This window comes from Malus sylvestris, chromosome 12 (genome assembly GCF_916048215.2).
Source record: "Malus sylvestris chromosome 12, drMalSylv7.2, whole genome shotgun sequence".
Taxonomy (NCBI): domain Eukaryota; kingdom Viridiplantae; phylum Streptophyta; class Magnoliopsida; order Rosales; family Rosaceae; genus Malus; species Malus sylvestris.
In genome coordinates, this window is record NC_062271.1 from 8752918 (window position 1) to 8771411 (window position 18494).

Sequence of the window (18494 nt, forward strand, 5' to 3'; positions counted from 1 at the left end):
ACAAACTGTGTAATAACTCAAAACTACCCCGGGAACGTAGGGGAGCCTTAGGGAATGTAATGGGAGTGAATCAGACGAAAAACGAGAAGCCCAAAAAAATTTCAGAACTTTAAAACGCAATTTTAAGGGTCTAAAAGACTCGGACTTGAAATAGAAATATTCACTTCGGTTTGAAATTTTCATCCAACTTGTACTTCACTTGGGCAATAGGGGCTTTTCCTTTCAAGAATGAGTAGTTTCAATTATGTGTATTATCCATAGAATAATGCTAGAGTGACCAAATTTTGTAAACCAAATCATGTGCATATTGATAAGAACGAGACTTGGCTGCTGAAGATTCAGCAACACCTCCTGCTGCCAACCAATCACGGCTAGACACGTGTCCAAGTTGTGAATTTTTTAATACAACTTGGACATGTGTCCAGCCGTGATTGGTTGGCAGCAGGAGGTGTTGCTGAATCTTTCACCAGCCAAGTCTTTTCCTATTAATAATAGAATTATTAACCAAATTTAGTTTAAGAAATTGATCTCCCTAAAAAATATTTCAAAAATAGAATGAAGAAGAAACAAAACCTTTGGGTTTATAAACCTAGGCTTAAACCCCTCTCTGAAACTCCCACTAAACCCTCGGCAGAATCAGAGACCGTCAACATTTCAGCAAAAGGTTCCTCAATTCCGGGCTTTTAGAAACCACAAAGAGAGATTGAGAAATGGGGTCACAGTCAAAAGGGTTGGTGAAGAAGGGGATGATGGGGTTGGGAGACATGGGTTTCAACACCGGAGGCGAAGCCATCAATTGGTTCCCCGGCCACATAGCTGCCGCCACATGCGCCATCCGCGACCGCCTCAAGTTCTCCGACTTCGTCATCGAGGTCCGCGACGCTCGTATTCCACTATCCTCCGCCAACCAAGACCTCCAGCCCCAGCTCCGCGCCAAACGCTCCCTCATTGTCCTCAACAAGAAGGACCTCGCCAATCCTAACATCATGCAAGTAATGTTAATATAAAATTCTGGTTTTTGGGTTGTTATTGTTATAATTTGTTGATGAATTTTGTGTTTTTCTTGGTTTGATTGTTGTAGAAATGGACTTGATTTTTCGAATCCTCCAAGCAAGATTGCCTTCCCATCAATGCACATAGCAGGAGTTCGGTTACCAAGGTATATTCAATGTTAACATCACCAGCAAGTTTTGGCTTGCAATTTATTGATTTTTGGGTTCAAAATCCTGAAATAAGCACTGGGTTATTGAAGCTTCTTGAGCTGGTGGAGTATAAGCTGAAGGAAGCGATTTCTAGGGAACCTACTCTGCTTGTTATGGTTGTTGGTGTTCCTAATGTTGGGAAATCAGCTCTAATCAATAATATTCATCGGATTGCATCCTCTTGCCTTCCCGGTAAGAGGTAGTTGTTTTGAATACTATATTGGCGGTGGAACCTTGGAATGTCTTTAAGTTTTTAATAACCCTGGAGTTCAGGCAATCCACATTGAAGAATGACAGTGGTCGTGTTTCTTTCGTAGTTCAGGGGAAGATGAAGCACGCCACGGTGGGTCCATTGCCTGGTGTTGCTCAGGACATTGCTGGATTCAAGGTGAAGTCCTTTTTGCTCTTGATTTAGTTTTTCCTTTTCATTTTACGCCGAATTGAAAATGCAGCCTAGCCGATGGGTAAATTCTCTTTTTCAGTGTTTCAGAAACGCAAAACTCGTTTGACCAAGAACAAAACAGACTAACAATGAATAATACCCATTCCTTTCTTATACTAAGTCTCCTTGCTGATTATACACTTTTCGATCCATCTCATTTGTTAAGCAAAATAATAAACTATCTATCTTGTTCTAATTTTTTGTTTCTTTTGTCTACTAATGCTTTCCTTCTGATTCTTTCTTTCTATATTTCCTTTATCTTGTTGATTTGAAAATGGAAAATTCTCATCTGTTTCCCCTTTGTTTAATTGCTCCTATACAGATTGCTCATTAGCCTAGCATATATGTTCTCAATACTCCAGGGTGTGTTGGTTCCAAGTATCCCAGACATAGAGACGGGGTTAGAGCTAGCTCTTGCAGGTTTGACCTTTCTCAACTTTGTTGGCAATCACCTTAACATTCTCTCTTTTGAAGTTTCATCTTGTATCTTCGGTTCAGAGTCCTTCATGTATAGCCTTAGGTGTACCCTGCTCATTGAAAATATAAAATGAACTTGTACTTCGATAACTTAGTTGGTTTTTTGATTGTTGGCAGATGGAGAGAGGATCAAATGTTTGAATATTCTATGCCTATTTATGTAGTTGAAGATCCATATTGAATGAAATTCTGATTAGGTAAATATAAGATTTTGATGGGGTTCCAACTTCCATGTGTTGAAAGAAGAATGATGATGTCATGTTAATCTTGAATTGGGTTGAATAAATTTGTTGATAATTTTTTTAGGAACCCAGGGCAGGGAGTAGTTTGCTACTTCTGTCCACCTCAGTGAACCTCATAATTCAAGTGTACATGCAGGATCTATTAAGGACTTAGTGGTAGGGGAGGATCGAATTGCTCAATATTTACTTGCAGTTCTAAATTCACGAGGGACACCTTTTTCACTGGAAGAACTCTAACAATAGGAGAATGGAAGGGATTCAATATGAAGCCAAAGACAAAATTGATTACAGTCTTAAGAACCTTCGACCTAATAGAAGGAAGGTGCCAAATAAGTCTGATGTGATGTACATTAAGGTAACGGAGATTACTGTAGTCTTGTCTATCCTTCCATAAAGCAAGTTTTAATGGGGATAATGTCAATCTTCCTATGCTTAGTCACTTTGTTTGAACACTAACAGAAGAACATACTTTCTGGAAACAAACAGAGATTTTTTTTATTATTTATATTTCATAAACCTGGTACTAGTTTTCTGACTTGGAGAAACCACATTGTAAATTAAGTACTAAAGCAAAGGCGTCTCACATCACATCATGAATGTCATTGCTGTAATTTGTTTAAAAGTAGGCATTATAGGAGCACGACAATACTCTATTTGGTAGTTTTACCTGGATTAAAGTGCTGAGGTAAAGGATTCTCACATCCATGTATGATACCATCTTTACTTGTTGGAGTCGTCACCAATGCTAGCACAATAGAGATTTTTTTTTTCTTTTTGGTTTCTGGTTATGTCTTTTGTAAAGGTACGATCAATTTCGGATGCTGGTATTACAAGTCGAAGCTACATGGTGGTTGATGTCATGCCATTTGGGATTTGCAGCTTACGTTCAGATTGCTTAGTAGAAGGTAGACATTTATTAGAGAATCAAGGGCAAGTTTACTTCCAACATGCTTAACGCAATGGTGATATTTGGGTGGTGGATTTTTTGTTTGCCTTTTATCTGCATGGTATTTCTTATAATAGATTGGGTAATCATGAATGTGGAAAAGAGATGACTGACTTAATAAGGATAACATAGTACACGATATAACTATGGTTGATATGATGTCATGGTAAGTAAGGGGCAAGAAAGGTGTCCATTCAAGAAGCTTGGTGGTGAATCCACATTCTCCATAGGTTTGTCTGTACTGTGTTCCTTAACTTGTTACTTAGATGAGTAACTCATTCATGACCTTTCAAGCCGGAAGTGACAGACTAAATTTTTCGTATTAAAGACGTCTGACTGTCATTCGTTTTGTAAGTAATTAACAAGGTGCAGTATTTCTGTTTTTCTTTATTATAATTAGCATTCTTTTTTCCCGCTTAAAACTCAAATTTGTAATTTGTAGGTACTGTCAGGAGTGTATATGAGTGTTAAGCTATCTTTTAGTTTCTTTGGTCGCTAACCTGCTGATACTCTTACGGTAGCCATTTTATATTTCTTCGCGCTGTGTGACTCATCACTTTGCACTTTATTTTTGACACTTTTCAGTGTAGCTTAGATAAGAATCGTCGGTGTGATCGGCTAATATATTGTTATGTTTTTATGTCTTTTAAAATTCTAGTATTGTTCATGTTGATTTTTAGGATATGGTAACGGAAGTGCAAATTGCACTGTATTCGACACTGTCAGAATTCAATGGCAACCCAGAAGATGAGGGTGACTTGGAGATGCTTAGGCCATCTCCAACCGAAGGGTCAAGAGGGCCAAAGGGCCGAAAATAGCTCGAAAACCGTCCCTAACCGAGGGCTAGGCCATAGGGCTGTAGAATCTGATAGGGCACTACGGAATCGAAAAGGGTTGGAGGGCTGGAGGGCTGGCTACATCCAGCTAGCCAGCTGGGGGCTGGCTAGAAAAAATGGAGGAATGCATTGAATTTTTTTTTTAACAGTTTTATTATTATTTTTTATTTACAAAATTTTTCCTATAACTTCTATTTTTCATTTTTTTTAAATTCTATTTTCTTCCTATAACTTTTATTTTACAAAATTTGTTTCATATTTTTTTTTAAAATTCCATTTTTTTCCTATAACTTCTATTTCACAAAATTTGTTTCATTTTATTTTAAATTCTATTTTTTCCTATAACTTCTATTTCACAAAATTTTTTTCATATATTTTTTTAATTCTATTTTTTTCCTATAACTTCCTAAGCCATTATACAACATCAAATTAAATTATGTAACATGAAACAACATTAAACAATATGAAACAACATTAAATAACATTAACCAACATAAAGATTATACAACATAAAAAAATATTTAACAACATGAAACTTAAACAACATTTAAGTTATAGTTTTTAAATAATAAATTATGTTTGGCCCTATAGCCCTTTGACCCTCAGTTAGAGACGGTTTTTTATGATAGGGTTAAAATGAACTCTCTGGCCCTTTGGCCCTCGGTTGGAGACGGAGGCAAATATGGTCATGTAATGTTCATTAAAATATTAATATCTTGGAGGACCAAAGGGCTAAAATGAGCCCTCTAACCTGCCCTTGGTTGGAGATGGTCTTATAGAGTAGCAGTTTGAAGCACTGCAGACGGCCTTAAAGATACCTAATAAGGGGTCTGAAGCTCGTTTGATGGTATCAAAGAAATTTCTTACCTTATTTAGGTTAGGTAAGTTGTGTACTTTTATCCTTGATGATGTCCCCGATGATAATCCGCCCTCATGAAACATTTTATTTTTAGGAAAACTAATGAAAAATATTTGAAAACTTTGAGTTTTAATGATAAGGACAAAATAAAGGGTAAAGTGAATAGTACCATGATTGATTTTTTAGTGTAAAAATATGGTTTTTCGTTAAAGTGAACAGTACCGGGAGCTTTTCGTTAAAATTCCCAATTATTCTCTTCTTTAACTTGACATAGATAGACTTGTACATGTGGTCCATTTTTGTCTTCTTAAACTTTAACATTTTATGTTTCTCTTCTTTCAATCGCAATCGCAATCGCAATCGACGTCCCTATGACAGCTGGTGAGACGTTGTCATAAATATCATCACCAGCACCGATGCTTGTATTTACACACCGATGCGTTGAAATAAAAATTGAGAAGTCAGCATACACATTTGAATTCATGAATGACACAGACAGTTTGCCAAACAAGAGTATTACTGGGACTTCAAATCTCATATTTCATATATCATCACCAGCACCGATATTTTAAATTACTAATTTGAAGTCCCAGTAAAACTTATATTTCATATTTCATATGAGTTTTACTGGAACTCTACTTCAAATTACATAATTATTTATCTTGTGTGCACTTGTTGAGAGTATGAATCTAATGTTGAGGAAGTAAATCATTGCATGAGAGAATGCTCGAATGATTTTACTTAGTAACTCCTCTCGATATTTTTTCAATTGGTTTTCTGTTGAATGTTGACGTTGTAAGTTGATTAGTATGGGACTTGAGAGCAGCTTGCAGTTGGATTTTATTTATGAGAGAGACTAATGAAATAGACATGGGCCCTCCATTTTGTATGAAAAGTACCCGCGACTACCCAACGTAAGCCCTATAACGCCATGAAGGGAACGTTTCATGATCATTTTATTTTTAGTTTTTTTTTCTTTTATTTTTATTTATAAATCTGTTTTGAAAACTGAATGATAAATTTTGAAAACACAAGAAAATAGTCTTTATTTTTTGGTTTTCAATTTAAATTGTTTCTGAAAACTAAAAGTAGTTACAAACAGGTGTTTTTTTTTTCAATTTTATAATAATAATAATAATAAAAAGTAAAAATGAAATGATTGTCAAACAACCGACATTTACTTGAAGAGAATAGAAAATTGAAATTAATTTGATTCCTAACTTTCATGTGTTTACTAAAATATGCAGTATTGAAATCATTCTATTTTATAACTTTCTCAGTGTTCCTTACCACATGGAAAAATCGAGAGTGGTGTGGGTCCCACCTTAAAATATGTAACCTAATATCCCATTTCCTTATTTCTCTTCCTCAATTCATGACTATTTTAGCAATTTTATTTAGTACAACGATATATGTTACATTAAGAGAATAGGGAGTTCGGCTAAGCCACACAATAGGCAACCTAATTTGGTATCGAATTCGCCATCTACGAAATTCGACCCAAATACCTCTCAAATACAAGTGAAGAGGAATACCACCGGACCGTAGTACTGAGTAGCCTAGTCATTTCATGTAAATGAAAGATGTATCATAAGTTTACCAAATTTTGTAAGGGCTACTACAAATTTTGTAAGGGCCACTACAAATTTCTAGACCAAAAATGCTACCATTACCACATATTTGCATCATCATTTGTACCACCCCTCTAATAGATATGAGACTCACGTATTTTGCTGGGCCCTAACTCTATTAGAGAAAAGATACAAATAATGGTACAAATATGTGATAAGTGTACCATTATTCTTTATGGACTGATCTCCATATATATTGCCTATTAATAAACTTATGATGAAACCTTAACTATTTGAGTAAATTAAAGATATGATCAAGATAAAAGAAAACATAAGCTAAAATACCGTATACCATCCATACCCATGTTCTGAAGCATCCTACTTTATGAGAGAACGTGTTTAGGTTGTTGCTAGGGCTAGGGTAGCGCTTATAAATGTGAGAAGAGTATTTCTAGAGTTTGCAGTGAGCATTGAGCACAACTGTGTAAAAATGGCAGAGAGGTCGACAGAGAATGATAATAATAGATCAGCTGGAGGTGCAGGTGCAGGGAAGTATTTGGTGTGGGAGGAAATAACGGTGGCGGTGGTGGCGAACTTGAAAAATGGTGCAACGTCGAGAAAGTTGCTAAATGGGATTAGTGGCTACGCTGAACCTGACCGGATGATGGCACTCATGGGTCCTTCTGGCTCTGGAAAATCAACCGTACTTGATGCCTTGGCTGGTATATATATTCATACGTCTCCTCTCTCTCTCTCTCTCTCGATGACAGAATCCGAAGATATTGTTTTTTTCGTAAAAAAAAAAAGAAATGTTATTATTTGGCTACACATGCACATACGTTATGGTGTTTCGCTTGTCTAGTCGTTCCCTTCAAAACACCCTCGTCTTATAGGTTAAAATGCTTGTTTGAGCTTCTTCTTCAGGGAAAAAAAAAGAAAAAAAAAAAGGGAACTAAGAAATTATTATTAATTCCACATCAATCAGTTGGGTTAAACAAAGATAATACTAAACCATGGTCATTTATGATCTTCATGAGTAATCTAAATATCGTGAGTAATCGATGTTTTTGCATGGAATCCAAACTAATGATGTTTATATTGATATGGTTTTCATTTATACATAGTGAAATATAACATAAACAAACCTTTGTATCAAAATCATTACTAGTTTTTTTAACATGTGCTACATTAGTTGACTAATGCAATGTGTCCGGCTATCTCTGCATCCAATTCTGAATTTTCTTCCTTGTATCATAAATTAAACTAAAAAATCACTTGAATAAAAAAAAAAATTATTACAAGTTTTCCTGACATGTGCTACACAAGTTAACTAAGGCAATGTGCCCCTCTTAGCAGTCAAGTTTGAATTTTCTTCTTTATAACTCAAATTAGATTAAAATCATGTAAATAAGATCATCATTGGAGAGACTTTTTCATATGATCGAAATATGAATCAATACACCATTTACATTATATCACATAGTGTACCACTTTGTGTTATGACGTACACATAAAAAATTTCACTTTGTGTTATGTGCGATATTTTGTGGATCCTCTTAAAGCATGCATCGACATGTGCAAACTGCGTGAACAAATATTAATTACAGTAATTGGACTGTAAATGTCTGCCGACATCAGAAATCATTAGAGGATGGTTTGGGATAGACAGTTGAGGAACCGGATAAATTTAATCTTAGACAAATATTCTGCCCTTTCTTAATATTGCTATATTAATGGTCCAATAGATCATCCCTCATTCCTACTATGATGCATCATCTTTTACGTTGAGACCAGATCATCTTCTTTTGTGCAATTCCCGAAGAATCATGGGAAATTATATTTTTACATTTTTCTCTTTTTTGTGCATCTTTATTTTTAATTTATTCTATTTCAAATTCTAAAAATCATTAATAAACAAAAAGTGTTAATGGAGGGGTGCGAAATCAATTTTGAACAATTTCCATTTGATATTTACTATAAGCACACAACTAAACCAAATAAACATTAACTAATTAATCAACTAGAAAATGTAATACATATAATATTTAAATTATGGGGATTTTAAAAAACATAATTTGAGACGTATTATATTTTATACTTCACTAATTTACTCTAAAATATATTCTGCTAAAATAATTGGTTTGTTCGTGTCATGTTAGCAATAATTAAAATTGAGCAACGTTAATTAAGAGACATTTTAATGAATAAGCTAAAACAAAACTTGGTGGATCATCATTGGTGACCCAGTCTAACCCAATTTGTTAGTTCACTAGGCTGACTCAACTCTATTAACTGGGCGTCAAGCACAATTTTTAAGCCCAATCATGTCTGCTCTTAATCCTTACAGATAATTAATTATGCCCAGAAGTTTGAATTGATTGTAATCTTCTGTATAAATTTCCTCATATGCCAAGTTTGAATTGATTGTAATATTCTGTATAAATTTCCTCATATGCCAGTAATGTTTTTCTTGGATATTATCAGGGAGGCTTCCTGCAAATGTCAAAATGTCTGGAGATGTTGTACTGAATGGGAACAAAAGAAGCAGAAACTGCACAGATATTGTAAGTGTAACTTAGGACATCCTTCAAATGAACATATGACCCGCAAGTTTTGTTCTCATAATTATATGAATTAAAGACCCAAATAATGTGTGTTAATTTTTGTATGCCTGCAATATTTCAGTCATATGTAACTCAAGAGGACTTTTTCTTGGGATCACTCACAGTCAGAGAAACTCTAACATATTCAGCTCATATAAGGCTCCCTTGTAAAATGACCAAAGAGGAGAAGAATGAGGTGGTAGAAAACACTATCACAAAAATGGGGCTTCAAGATATCGCTGGAAGTAACATCGGAAACTGGCACTTGAGAGGCATAAGTAAGGGAGAAAAGAGGAGACTCAGCATATGTATTGAAGTACTTACACAACCTCATGTGTTGCTGCTTGATGAACCCACCAGCGGCCTCGACAGTGCTTCCTCTTTCTTTGTGATATGGACACTTAGAAACATTGCTCGTGATGGAAGAATAGTCATTTGCTCCATTCACCAACCTAGTATCGATGTCTTCAATCTCTTCGACGACCTGCTCCTCTTAGCAGGAGGTGAAACTGTTTATTTTGGAGAAGCAAAGATTGCTGTAAAGGTAAATTTCATTGTTCTAAAAATTCCCGCCTAAGCGCTACGCAGATGATCACTGCCCCGATTAATGCTTAGACGTTTGAAAATTAAGAAAGAGCGCCTAAACCAACTGAGGCACCCACCTAGACCGCCTAGGCACCCGCCTAGCCTGCCCAGACCCGCCTAGCCACCCGCCTAGGTTGCGACTCACTTAGACAGAAAATAGATAACTTTTATTTTGCATTTTTTTTCTCAATAAATTGTAAGAGACTTGTTGAATACTTAAATGAATACATATTACATGCATGTTCTTCCAATATCTCATAATATATATGTCATTCTATTTTGTAGTTTATAATGAAATTATATATATTTTAAGTATAAAAAAATACTTGTTTACACGAAATATAATAGATCTACTTAAATCCGCCTAGTCTGCCTAGGCACCCGACTAGCGCCTAACATCTTTTAGAATCTTGGTAAATTTATTGATTACATTGGAGAAGCAAAATATATGGCCGTATTCTGAACCCTGTATTTCCTTTGTAAGATATTGATCGACATGTACACTAATACATTCGCGGCCTTAGAATGATTGCTAGCTAATGGTTTTACATTCTTATACTTCAGTTCTTCGCTGATGCCGGATTTCCTTGCCCAACACGAAAAAATCCTCCAGACCACTTCCTTCGATGCATTAGTTCAGACTTTGACAAAGTTCTAGCAGCACTTTTGCTATCTCAAAGGATTAATTATGTATGTGCACCCTTTTCTTTCTTTTTCTATAAAAAGGTTTAATTTTTCGTAAGTTAAAATGCTTTTGTTATTTTCTTGGCAGGCATCTACAGATTCTTTCATTTCCCAAAACAACTTGACAACAGATGAGATCAAAGGAAAGCTAATCAATGCGTACCAGTCGTCCGCATTATCAACAGATGCAAGAAAAAAGATCCGAGAAATCTTGCTCACTGTATGCAGTACTTAATTGAAACTAAATAGAAGAACGGCATACCTGTTAAGCAGAATATGTGGAAGTTAATTACTGAAAGACTGTAGGAACGTGCATTTCGTCTTTTATATTACTACTCATATATACTAGTTCCTGACCATGTCTAACCACTCCTAACATCGCAGGAAAAACCGGCAGGAAAATCAAACAAGGGAAGTAGTGCCATCTGGGGGAAGCTGCTATGTACATTGATCAGTCGATCTTCAATAAACATGTCTAGAGATATTGGGTACTATTGGTTAAGAAGTGTGTTCTACATACTAATTGCAGTGAGTGCTGGCTCTTTCTTTTTCCACATTGGAACGAACAATCAAGCAATGATTGCAAGAGGAAAGTGTGATGGTTTCATTTATGGCTTAATGATCTGCTTGTCTATTGGAGGCATACCCTTCGTTATTGAAGAACTTAAGGTAGACTGATGAATTCTTATAGAAATAATGTTAATTATGCAATATTCTTTTACAGGACGAGATATATCTTATGTTGTTAAACTATGAATCTGGAACAGTAATAACGTGATCAGTTCTACTCTGTGACAACATAAGTCTAATAGAGAACTTTAGCCAATAAAATTTAATCCCGTCTTTTTAAAATCCCATGCAGGTATTTAGGCGGGAAAGACTTGGCGGGCATTATGGGGAAGCTTTGTTTGTGCTCTCCAACTTCCTCTCCTCACTCCCTTTCGTGGTTGGCATGGCTTTCTCTTCTGGAACAATACTATACCACATGGTCAAATTTCACTCAGGATTCTCTCATTACTTGTATTTTTGCATCAATCTCTTCTGCTGCATTGCTGTCACAGAAGGAGCCGCTTTAATTGCGGCAGCACTGGTTCCCAACCTCTTGATGGCCGTAGGAGCTGCAGCCGGCATAACAGTAAGCCATACCTCGATTCATTTCTCCCAATCAAAATCATAACAATTTGGATAATGCTAGAGAAATTAATTTTTCCGTCAAGTAATGCTAGAGACATCAATTATTTTCTAATATTTTTTGTACACATAGGTATTCATGATGATGCCATCTCTTCTTTTCCGGAGGATGGTTGACCTACCAAAAATCTTTTGGCGATATCCCATGTCATACCTCAGCTATGCAGCATGGTCAATACAGGTACGAAGTAATAAATATTTCTGAGATGCTATGGTCAGTAGTGCACATGAATGATTCCTGATTGTTCATGCGTGTAATTAACAATCAGAAATTGCTCACGCATGCATAAGTGACTTACCTTAGTAAAATCTAAATCCTTTCCAAACGCATCTCAACTACAGGGTCAGTACAAGAATGACATGATTGGGCTGGAATTTGACCCTCTAGTGGTTGGAGATCCAAAGCTGAAGGGTGAGGATGTACTCCTTCACTTGTATGGGATAAACCCTGAGGTTTCCAAATGGTGGGATTTGGCTGCTTTGGCATGCTTGTTACTTTGTGTCAAAGTCATCTTTTACTTGTTGCTCAAGTACAAGGAGAGAGCCTCATTGTCTATACACAAACTCTTTGCAAAAGCAACCTTCCAACACCATCCCAAGAGAGGCTCATTGAAGAAGGAGCAATTTGTCTCCTATTCCAAGAGACACACAACTCTTCATCCATTATCTTCTCAAGAGGGTCTTGGATCACCACTTCCATAGTGTGATTGACATCTTTTTCTTTCGGCTAGTGGTTTTCACATTGCCGTTTTCTCATTCACTCATTCTCTTGTTCTAGTCTCTTGATTCTTAATCGATTTATCCAGCTTGAGGTTCCAAACAATAAAGAAAGGTGAGGTGAGTATGAGGAGACAACAGTGAGAATCACTTCACTTTTTTTTTGTTCGCTTTTTGTTAACTCTCTTTGTATAAGAATAAGGGTGAACAAATTAAATGAAGGTTTATTAATTTCTCCTTGTGAACTATAAGAAAAGAAATATTAGCCAAAAGAGCAATTTCGCATTGAAAAATTGAAAGATGGGACTTGTCAGTTCATACTTCGTAATGTAAAAGATGCTAAACCCCACTTAAGATTACAATGGATGGAAATACAAGATCGGAAAATAAAATTCCGTAACGATGCATTGACAACTCTGCATGTATGGTAATCTACAATATAGTTGATCAATACAAGCTACAATATTGTGTAAAATGAAGGCCTTACTCAACTAGCCTGTTTGGGAAGAACAAAATTGAACCACAAAATGAGGACATCAGGCAAACTAGAATCTTTAACCTTCTCATCTATTTGCTTGAATAAATTGTCAATACTCGCTCTTCATTTTGGCCCCCGATACAGTCCTACAAACAAGCATCGAACAATTAGGGTCACGAACAACCAGAAACCATGTAGATGCAAGTTATATGTGGCAACATGAATATTGAGAAAGGACTGAACACAAGCTGTCACCTAGCACAGGTCACGGTCATGCCTTTCCTCTAAACAGAAATTCTCAATTTCAAATGTTCCAAATCTCGGGATTAAAGCGAAATCAAAGAAGATAGGCATATAAAACACTTCATACCTCAGACAACCGAAAAAGCACCAAAGGAAATAAGAAATCAGTTTATGCAAGCTATAAGAAAATTAAAGCAATGGTAGGTAGCAAGAACTCCATGGCCTAAACAAGAAGACCATACAACAATATGCATGCATGAACAAAATTTTTGACCAACCTGATCATTTTCTTATTTTTGAAGAACTGAACACATGGTGTACCCATAATTCCAGCTGCTTCTGCTACTTCCGGATCTTCCTCAATCTCAATTTCAACAAAATGTACATTATGGTCGAATTCATCTATCACCTGACATAAGACAAAGTAAAGCACATCCTCGATTAGTGAAATATTTGGTGAATCAATGATAGACATGCTGTCACTGAAAATGTTAAAAGGCAGACAAACTTCTCTTTCCCAAGTGAACGTGCACCACCAAGAACTGAACCACAGAACTTACCGTACCAAGAATTGGCTTCAAAGTCCTACATGGGCCACATGTTGGTGCTGTATATAATACACATATAAGCCTTGGACTTTCATGATACAATTTTCGTAGGGCATACTGAAATGCAAAGACAAGAAAAGTTATTATAACACGAACTCGGAATATAACTACTAAAAGTTCTATCATAAATAAATAAATAAAACTCTTCCATTAGATAATATGTGAACTCATCAGATCGTGCTAGTAAATAGGCAAAAGATCACATGCCTGGCCACGGTGCTTTGTAAGAGTAATGTCAAACGCTTCTTGAACATCCCTGCTTGAGTGTTCCTTCTTAGCCTCTTCAGTAACGGGCTGTCAAATGTAAATAGATGAGAAGGATGGTTTTCATGAACAGTGATATCAAAGACTATTACAATTGAATTTCCCAAGAAAACAAAGAGTTATTGGATTAATTCCTCAGCAGGAAAAAATAAAAGCAACAGAGTTATTGTACAAGCATTTGAAAGTTACAGATGCCTAAGAACAGAACTTGTGAAAAACAATATATCACCTTACGTTCTCTGCTCTCTACAGTAAAAGGTCTAGTTTTGACATCAATAGACTCAACATCTTCTTGGTACAGCTCTGCTCCCCACCGCTCCGCTTGTTTCCGCATCCTACACATTCCAGTTGACATTGCAGCTTCCTTAATTAGTCCCACACAGACAATTGGACAATTGGGAATTCAAATCAAGTCAAACGCAGTCATACTTCACACTAGCTCGATTTACCTCTCCATTAAATCCGGACCCATAATCCCTTCTGGGAATCCCGGGAAGTTCTCAACTTCAGTAGTGGTCATCAACTGTCGTCCCGGACCGGATTGGTACCCCTCGAACACTAGCAGCTTCAGATTCGCTCGAGCTGCGTATATTGCCGCCGTGAATCCACCCGGGCCTGACCCAATTATCACTACATTCTCGATTGCATTTTCTGTGCACGAAACCAATAAACTTCCATCTTTACTCAACCATCAATTTGTACACAACTACAACTAACAAATTGAAAAATCAACCACAAACAAACACAGCAAACTGAACTTCCACAGAGAGAGAGAGAGTGAGAGTTGAGGGGACCTGGGGAGGCAGGGGGGACTCAGAGGAAGCTTGGAGGGGGCTGCGTAGCTGGCTTGTCCAAGTCTCTGTTGACCTTGCCTTCTTTCATAGGTAGTTCTTTCAAGTGTAGCAGTCGTTGGTTGTGTGACCAGGACCTCGGTGGAATGTGCAATACATGGTGTGGTTCAACTTGGAAGTATCTCATTTTGATTGTTTCGGCAGCTTGAACCATGGCTCGTTCTTGATGTTGCAAAGGATTTGATGGATCGAAATTGAGAACTTAGAATAGTTCTTGGTCATCGGGCCTTCTTTGGTCGTGGGTCGGTCCCTACGCTTGGCCTCCTGCCTGCCTTTGCTGGACTACTTCCCGTCCTCCTTCCTTTAAGCCACTGCTGACTCTTTTCAAGGCTGCTTAGGCTCATTTTCTGCTTGTCGAGCCTCGTCCCAAAGTGAATGCTTCTCTGCCAGGGCAAAGGAATCTGTTAGAGTCAAGTCTTCTTTCATGATCATTTCTCCAAACAGTGGGTGGTTTGCTGGGAGTCCTTTTTGGAAGGCTATACTTGCTATTGAGTCGTCGCATTCGACGATCTTTGCCTTCTCTGCTTTGAACCTCTTTATGTAGTCTCGGAGCGACTCCTTTGGGTTTTTCTTCATGTTGAACAAGTGGTCGGACTTTTTCTTGATTAAGCGGTAAGATGAGTATTCTTTTGTGAAAACCAGGGAAAGATCATCAAAACTTCGGATGGATCGTGGCGGCAAGGTGTGAAACCAATATTACACCTCACCTTGTAAAGTGGTGGCGGATATTTTGGACATAAGGGCATCGTTGTTCCGATAAGGGACCATCGCGCTTCGGTAGTGCTTCAAATGCCTCTCTGGATCTCTATCTCATTTGAAAGATGTGAAGTGTGGCATGCTAAACTTGCATGGAGGCTCTGCCTACTCAATCTCGTCCGTGAAGGGTGACCTGCTCATGTTGGTCATATCTTGCCAAAGTGCTTCATCAGCCACTTCGTTGCGTTAGAAATCACGCAATCGTTCATTGAGGAGTCTCTCTACCTTTTCTTTGATTTGCCTTTGTTGGGGTAGCGGAGCTCTCGGCTGCCCCCGGTCTTGACCTGTTGGTCTAGTCTGCCCTTTTATATTCTCAGATTGTCCATGCCGTGGCGGCAGTGCATGTGGTCTATTCCTAGTAGGCAAGGGAATTCTTTGTAGGCTACCGGTTAAACTTGAGCCAGATTCAGTGACTGCTTCTTTCCTTCCGTCGTGCTGCCTACTCCGATAAGATTTGGAAGTTGCTCCTTGTGGGCCTAGCCGCGAATGAACGCTTTGCTTAGAAGGTTGCTCATGTTGATCATCGGTGTGTGGTCCCAATCGTGAGTGTATACTTGCCCGTGGGCCTAGTCAAGAGTGCATGCTGCTCCATGCGTTAAGATGAGAGTATACGCTAGAGTGTATGCTGCCCGATTGCTCAGTTAATGACTGGTTGAGTGGCTGCTTGCCGTGATGCTGCTGGAGAGGTTCCTCGTCTGCCTTTGTCCTACTCCGAGACACCTCATTTGGGGCATGTTAGATCTCAGTGTGTTGCAAGAGCTGATTCACCAAGGTCGTATGTTGTGCAAGGGTGCTTGTCAACTATATGACTTGTCAGGACAAATGTTGTTTGCCATTCGAATTGGAAGAGCTTGGAAGAAATGTGCCTCCTTGAGCAGTGGAAGGGTGGTAGACTTTGGGCGCAAGATTTGAGTTGGGAAATGTCAAATCCATGGAGAAATGTGGTGAAAATGCCCCCGGCTCGATGTTTGGTCCGGATGGTTGAGATATTCTCGAGGTGACTTGGGCTGCTTGGTAAACCATAGGAGCAGGCTAGGCCGTGAGAGTAGGCTAGGCCACAAGAGGGGGCTGCTCGGCATGTGATGCAAGCTGGTGCAAGGCTTGGGTTTGGCATAGCAACGTTTTGGGCTCGCGTAGGGCGTGGAGTGACATGGCTTGGGCCGTGGCCTTGGTTCCATAAGCCTTGGGTGGCATGGCTTGGGCTTGCTTAGATGGCACAGCTCGGGCCATGGTGGTTCTTGTGGTGGAAACTCGTGGTGGTGGTGCCGCTCCACTTATTGTCACATTTAGTCTCGTAGATCGCCGTGGTCATATCTCTTGAATATTGGAATTTTCACTTGTTGAATTTTCTAAATTTCTAGCCATTGTAATTCTCTTTTACGTTTTATCAAAGAATTTTCGCAAATAAAAAATTCTAATAATAAAAACGTACGGAAAATCTACAAATGGACAAGAAAATAGAAAAACCTTGGATGCGAGAGTCTTCAACGAGTATGAGACTCAACTCTCAATGAAAGCACCAATTTGTGGATGCAAATTTCTTCCTCCTTGTTCTTGGACAAAATTGCACCTACGAAACAAATAACACCTTTGGTCAAGGCCGAAAGCCTTATGCACCCACGATGAATTGGGGGGGGGGGGTGAGCTTTGGCTGAAAAACCTCCGATGCCAAAGTTAGAATTTTGAGGGAAAAGTGTTTGGAGAATTTTTTGAGTGTTTAACAAGAGTGAAAAACTTAGCTTCTTAGAGAAAATGAGGTAGAATATATAAGGCATGGCCGGCCCCCTTGGGAGAGAAGGTGACCGGCCTCTTGTGTGTTTTTTGGGTGTAATTGGTAGTTTAATTGGCCATTAATAGATTAATTAGGTAATAAATCTATTAATTAGCCAATTAACATAATTTAAAAGGAATGTTTTGGGGGTTACCTTGTGGAGAAGATATGATGAGGAATGATGAAATAGGTTGTAAATAAATACCTATTTGGGCACTTTTGACTTGTTTGAGGGATAATTGTCCACTGCTCGAGTGTAGGAATTCTGGTGTGCCTCGATGGTAGTTTTGTCCTTTTTATCCAAAAATCCAAGTGTCGCCTCTTGATTATTTTTGGCTCCACATTTTAGATTTTCCAAAATGCCATGTGAGGCGACATGGAGGCCTCATGATATTTTGATGAGTTGTTGATGTTGTAGGCTTGCTACAATTGGCCCTGGCAATAGAAGAGTTGTTGCTTAGTTAGAGACTTACACCACAAGTAAAATGACTTATAATGAAGAGCAATGAATGAGATACTGGTGTTAAATATATGCCATAAAAGCAATCAAATGTTGATAAACTGATTAAGGGCATATATTGATTAGTTGAAGTTTAATCGTGAAGCAAGATCGTTGTGTATATATTACAAATAGTGAGTTTGTGGATAACATTTAAATGCATATGTAAGAGGTAACTAAAGTTATAGAGACCCTCTTCATAAGTGATTATCCCACACACTAATTCTGGTTGTTGAATTATAAAGAGGATATTTCTAATCTACAAAGACCAGTACATTATGTTTGCCAATTGTATGATACGGGATACATGGCTAAGTCTCAAGCTATCAGCAGTGATCTGTTGAGACAACTAGAGATTAAGTTTACTGAACACGAGCAACTTAGGTACTTGTATAGAGTTAGTATACATGTCAAGCACGTGACTCTTAATTGCAAGAGTGTAAATTGATCCTCATACATAAGACATTATAGTAGTCGTGTGGATAGCAATTTAACTTTGTGACATACATTATATTATAACAGGTTATCGAGTGTATGCATCGGGTCATTAAACTATTCATGAGGACATGTAATGTACAACAAAGGATCTCTAGATTACTTTATAAAGGAATCAAAATACACTACAACATGATAAAAATAAATGGATACTTTGGATGCGGTCCTTAGTTA

At 37.8% G+C, this 18494-nt stretch overlaps 1 protein-coding gene and 2 pseudogenes across 1 annotated transcript; 2 read left to right on the forward strand and 1 right to left on the reverse strand.

Moving 5' to 3' along the window:
• The first annotated feature begins 572 nt into the window (after positions 1-572).
• On the forward strand, positions 573-5245 carry LOC126592534 (short integuments 2, mitochondrial-like; annotated as a pseudogene).
• Positions 5246-6886: 1641 nt separating this feature from the next.
• Positions 6887-12590, forward strand: LOC126592525 (ABC transporter G family member 12-like). Its single transcript, XM_050258232.1, has 9 exons — positions 6887-7297; positions 9060-9139; positions 9261-9722; positions 10328-10453; positions 10536-10667; positions 10832-11116; positions 11310-11582; positions 11712-11819; positions 11981-12590. The coding sequence occupies exons 1-9, from the start codon at positions 7066-7068 to the stop codon at positions 12338-12340; spliced, it is 2058 nt and encodes a 685-aa protein (XP_050114189.1). The 5' UTR covers positions 6887-7065; the 3' UTR covers positions 12341-12590.
• A 328-nt stretch (positions 12591-12918) lies between these two features.
• On the reverse strand, positions 12919-15008 carry LOC126592530 (NADPH-dependent thioredoxin reductase 3-like; annotated as a pseudogene).
• Between the last annotated feature and the right edge of the window lie 3486 nt (positions 15009-18494).

What these genes read in the sequence shown, in the direction of transcription:
- LOC126592525 (XM_050258232.1), top strand. Translation starts at nt 7,066, where the DNA reads ATGGCAGAGAGGTCGACAGAGAATGATAATAATAGATCAGCTGGAGGT. An exon ending in TCGTTATTGAAGAACTTAAG is followed by an intron (nt 11,117 to 11,309) that starts GTAGACTGATGA and finishes AATCCCATGCAG; the next exon opens with GTATTTAGGCGGGAAAGACT. An exon ending in GAGCTGCAGCCGGCATAACA is followed by an intron (nt 11,583 to 11,711) that starts GTAAGCCATACC and finishes TTGTACACATAG; the next exon opens with GTATTCATGATGATGCCATC.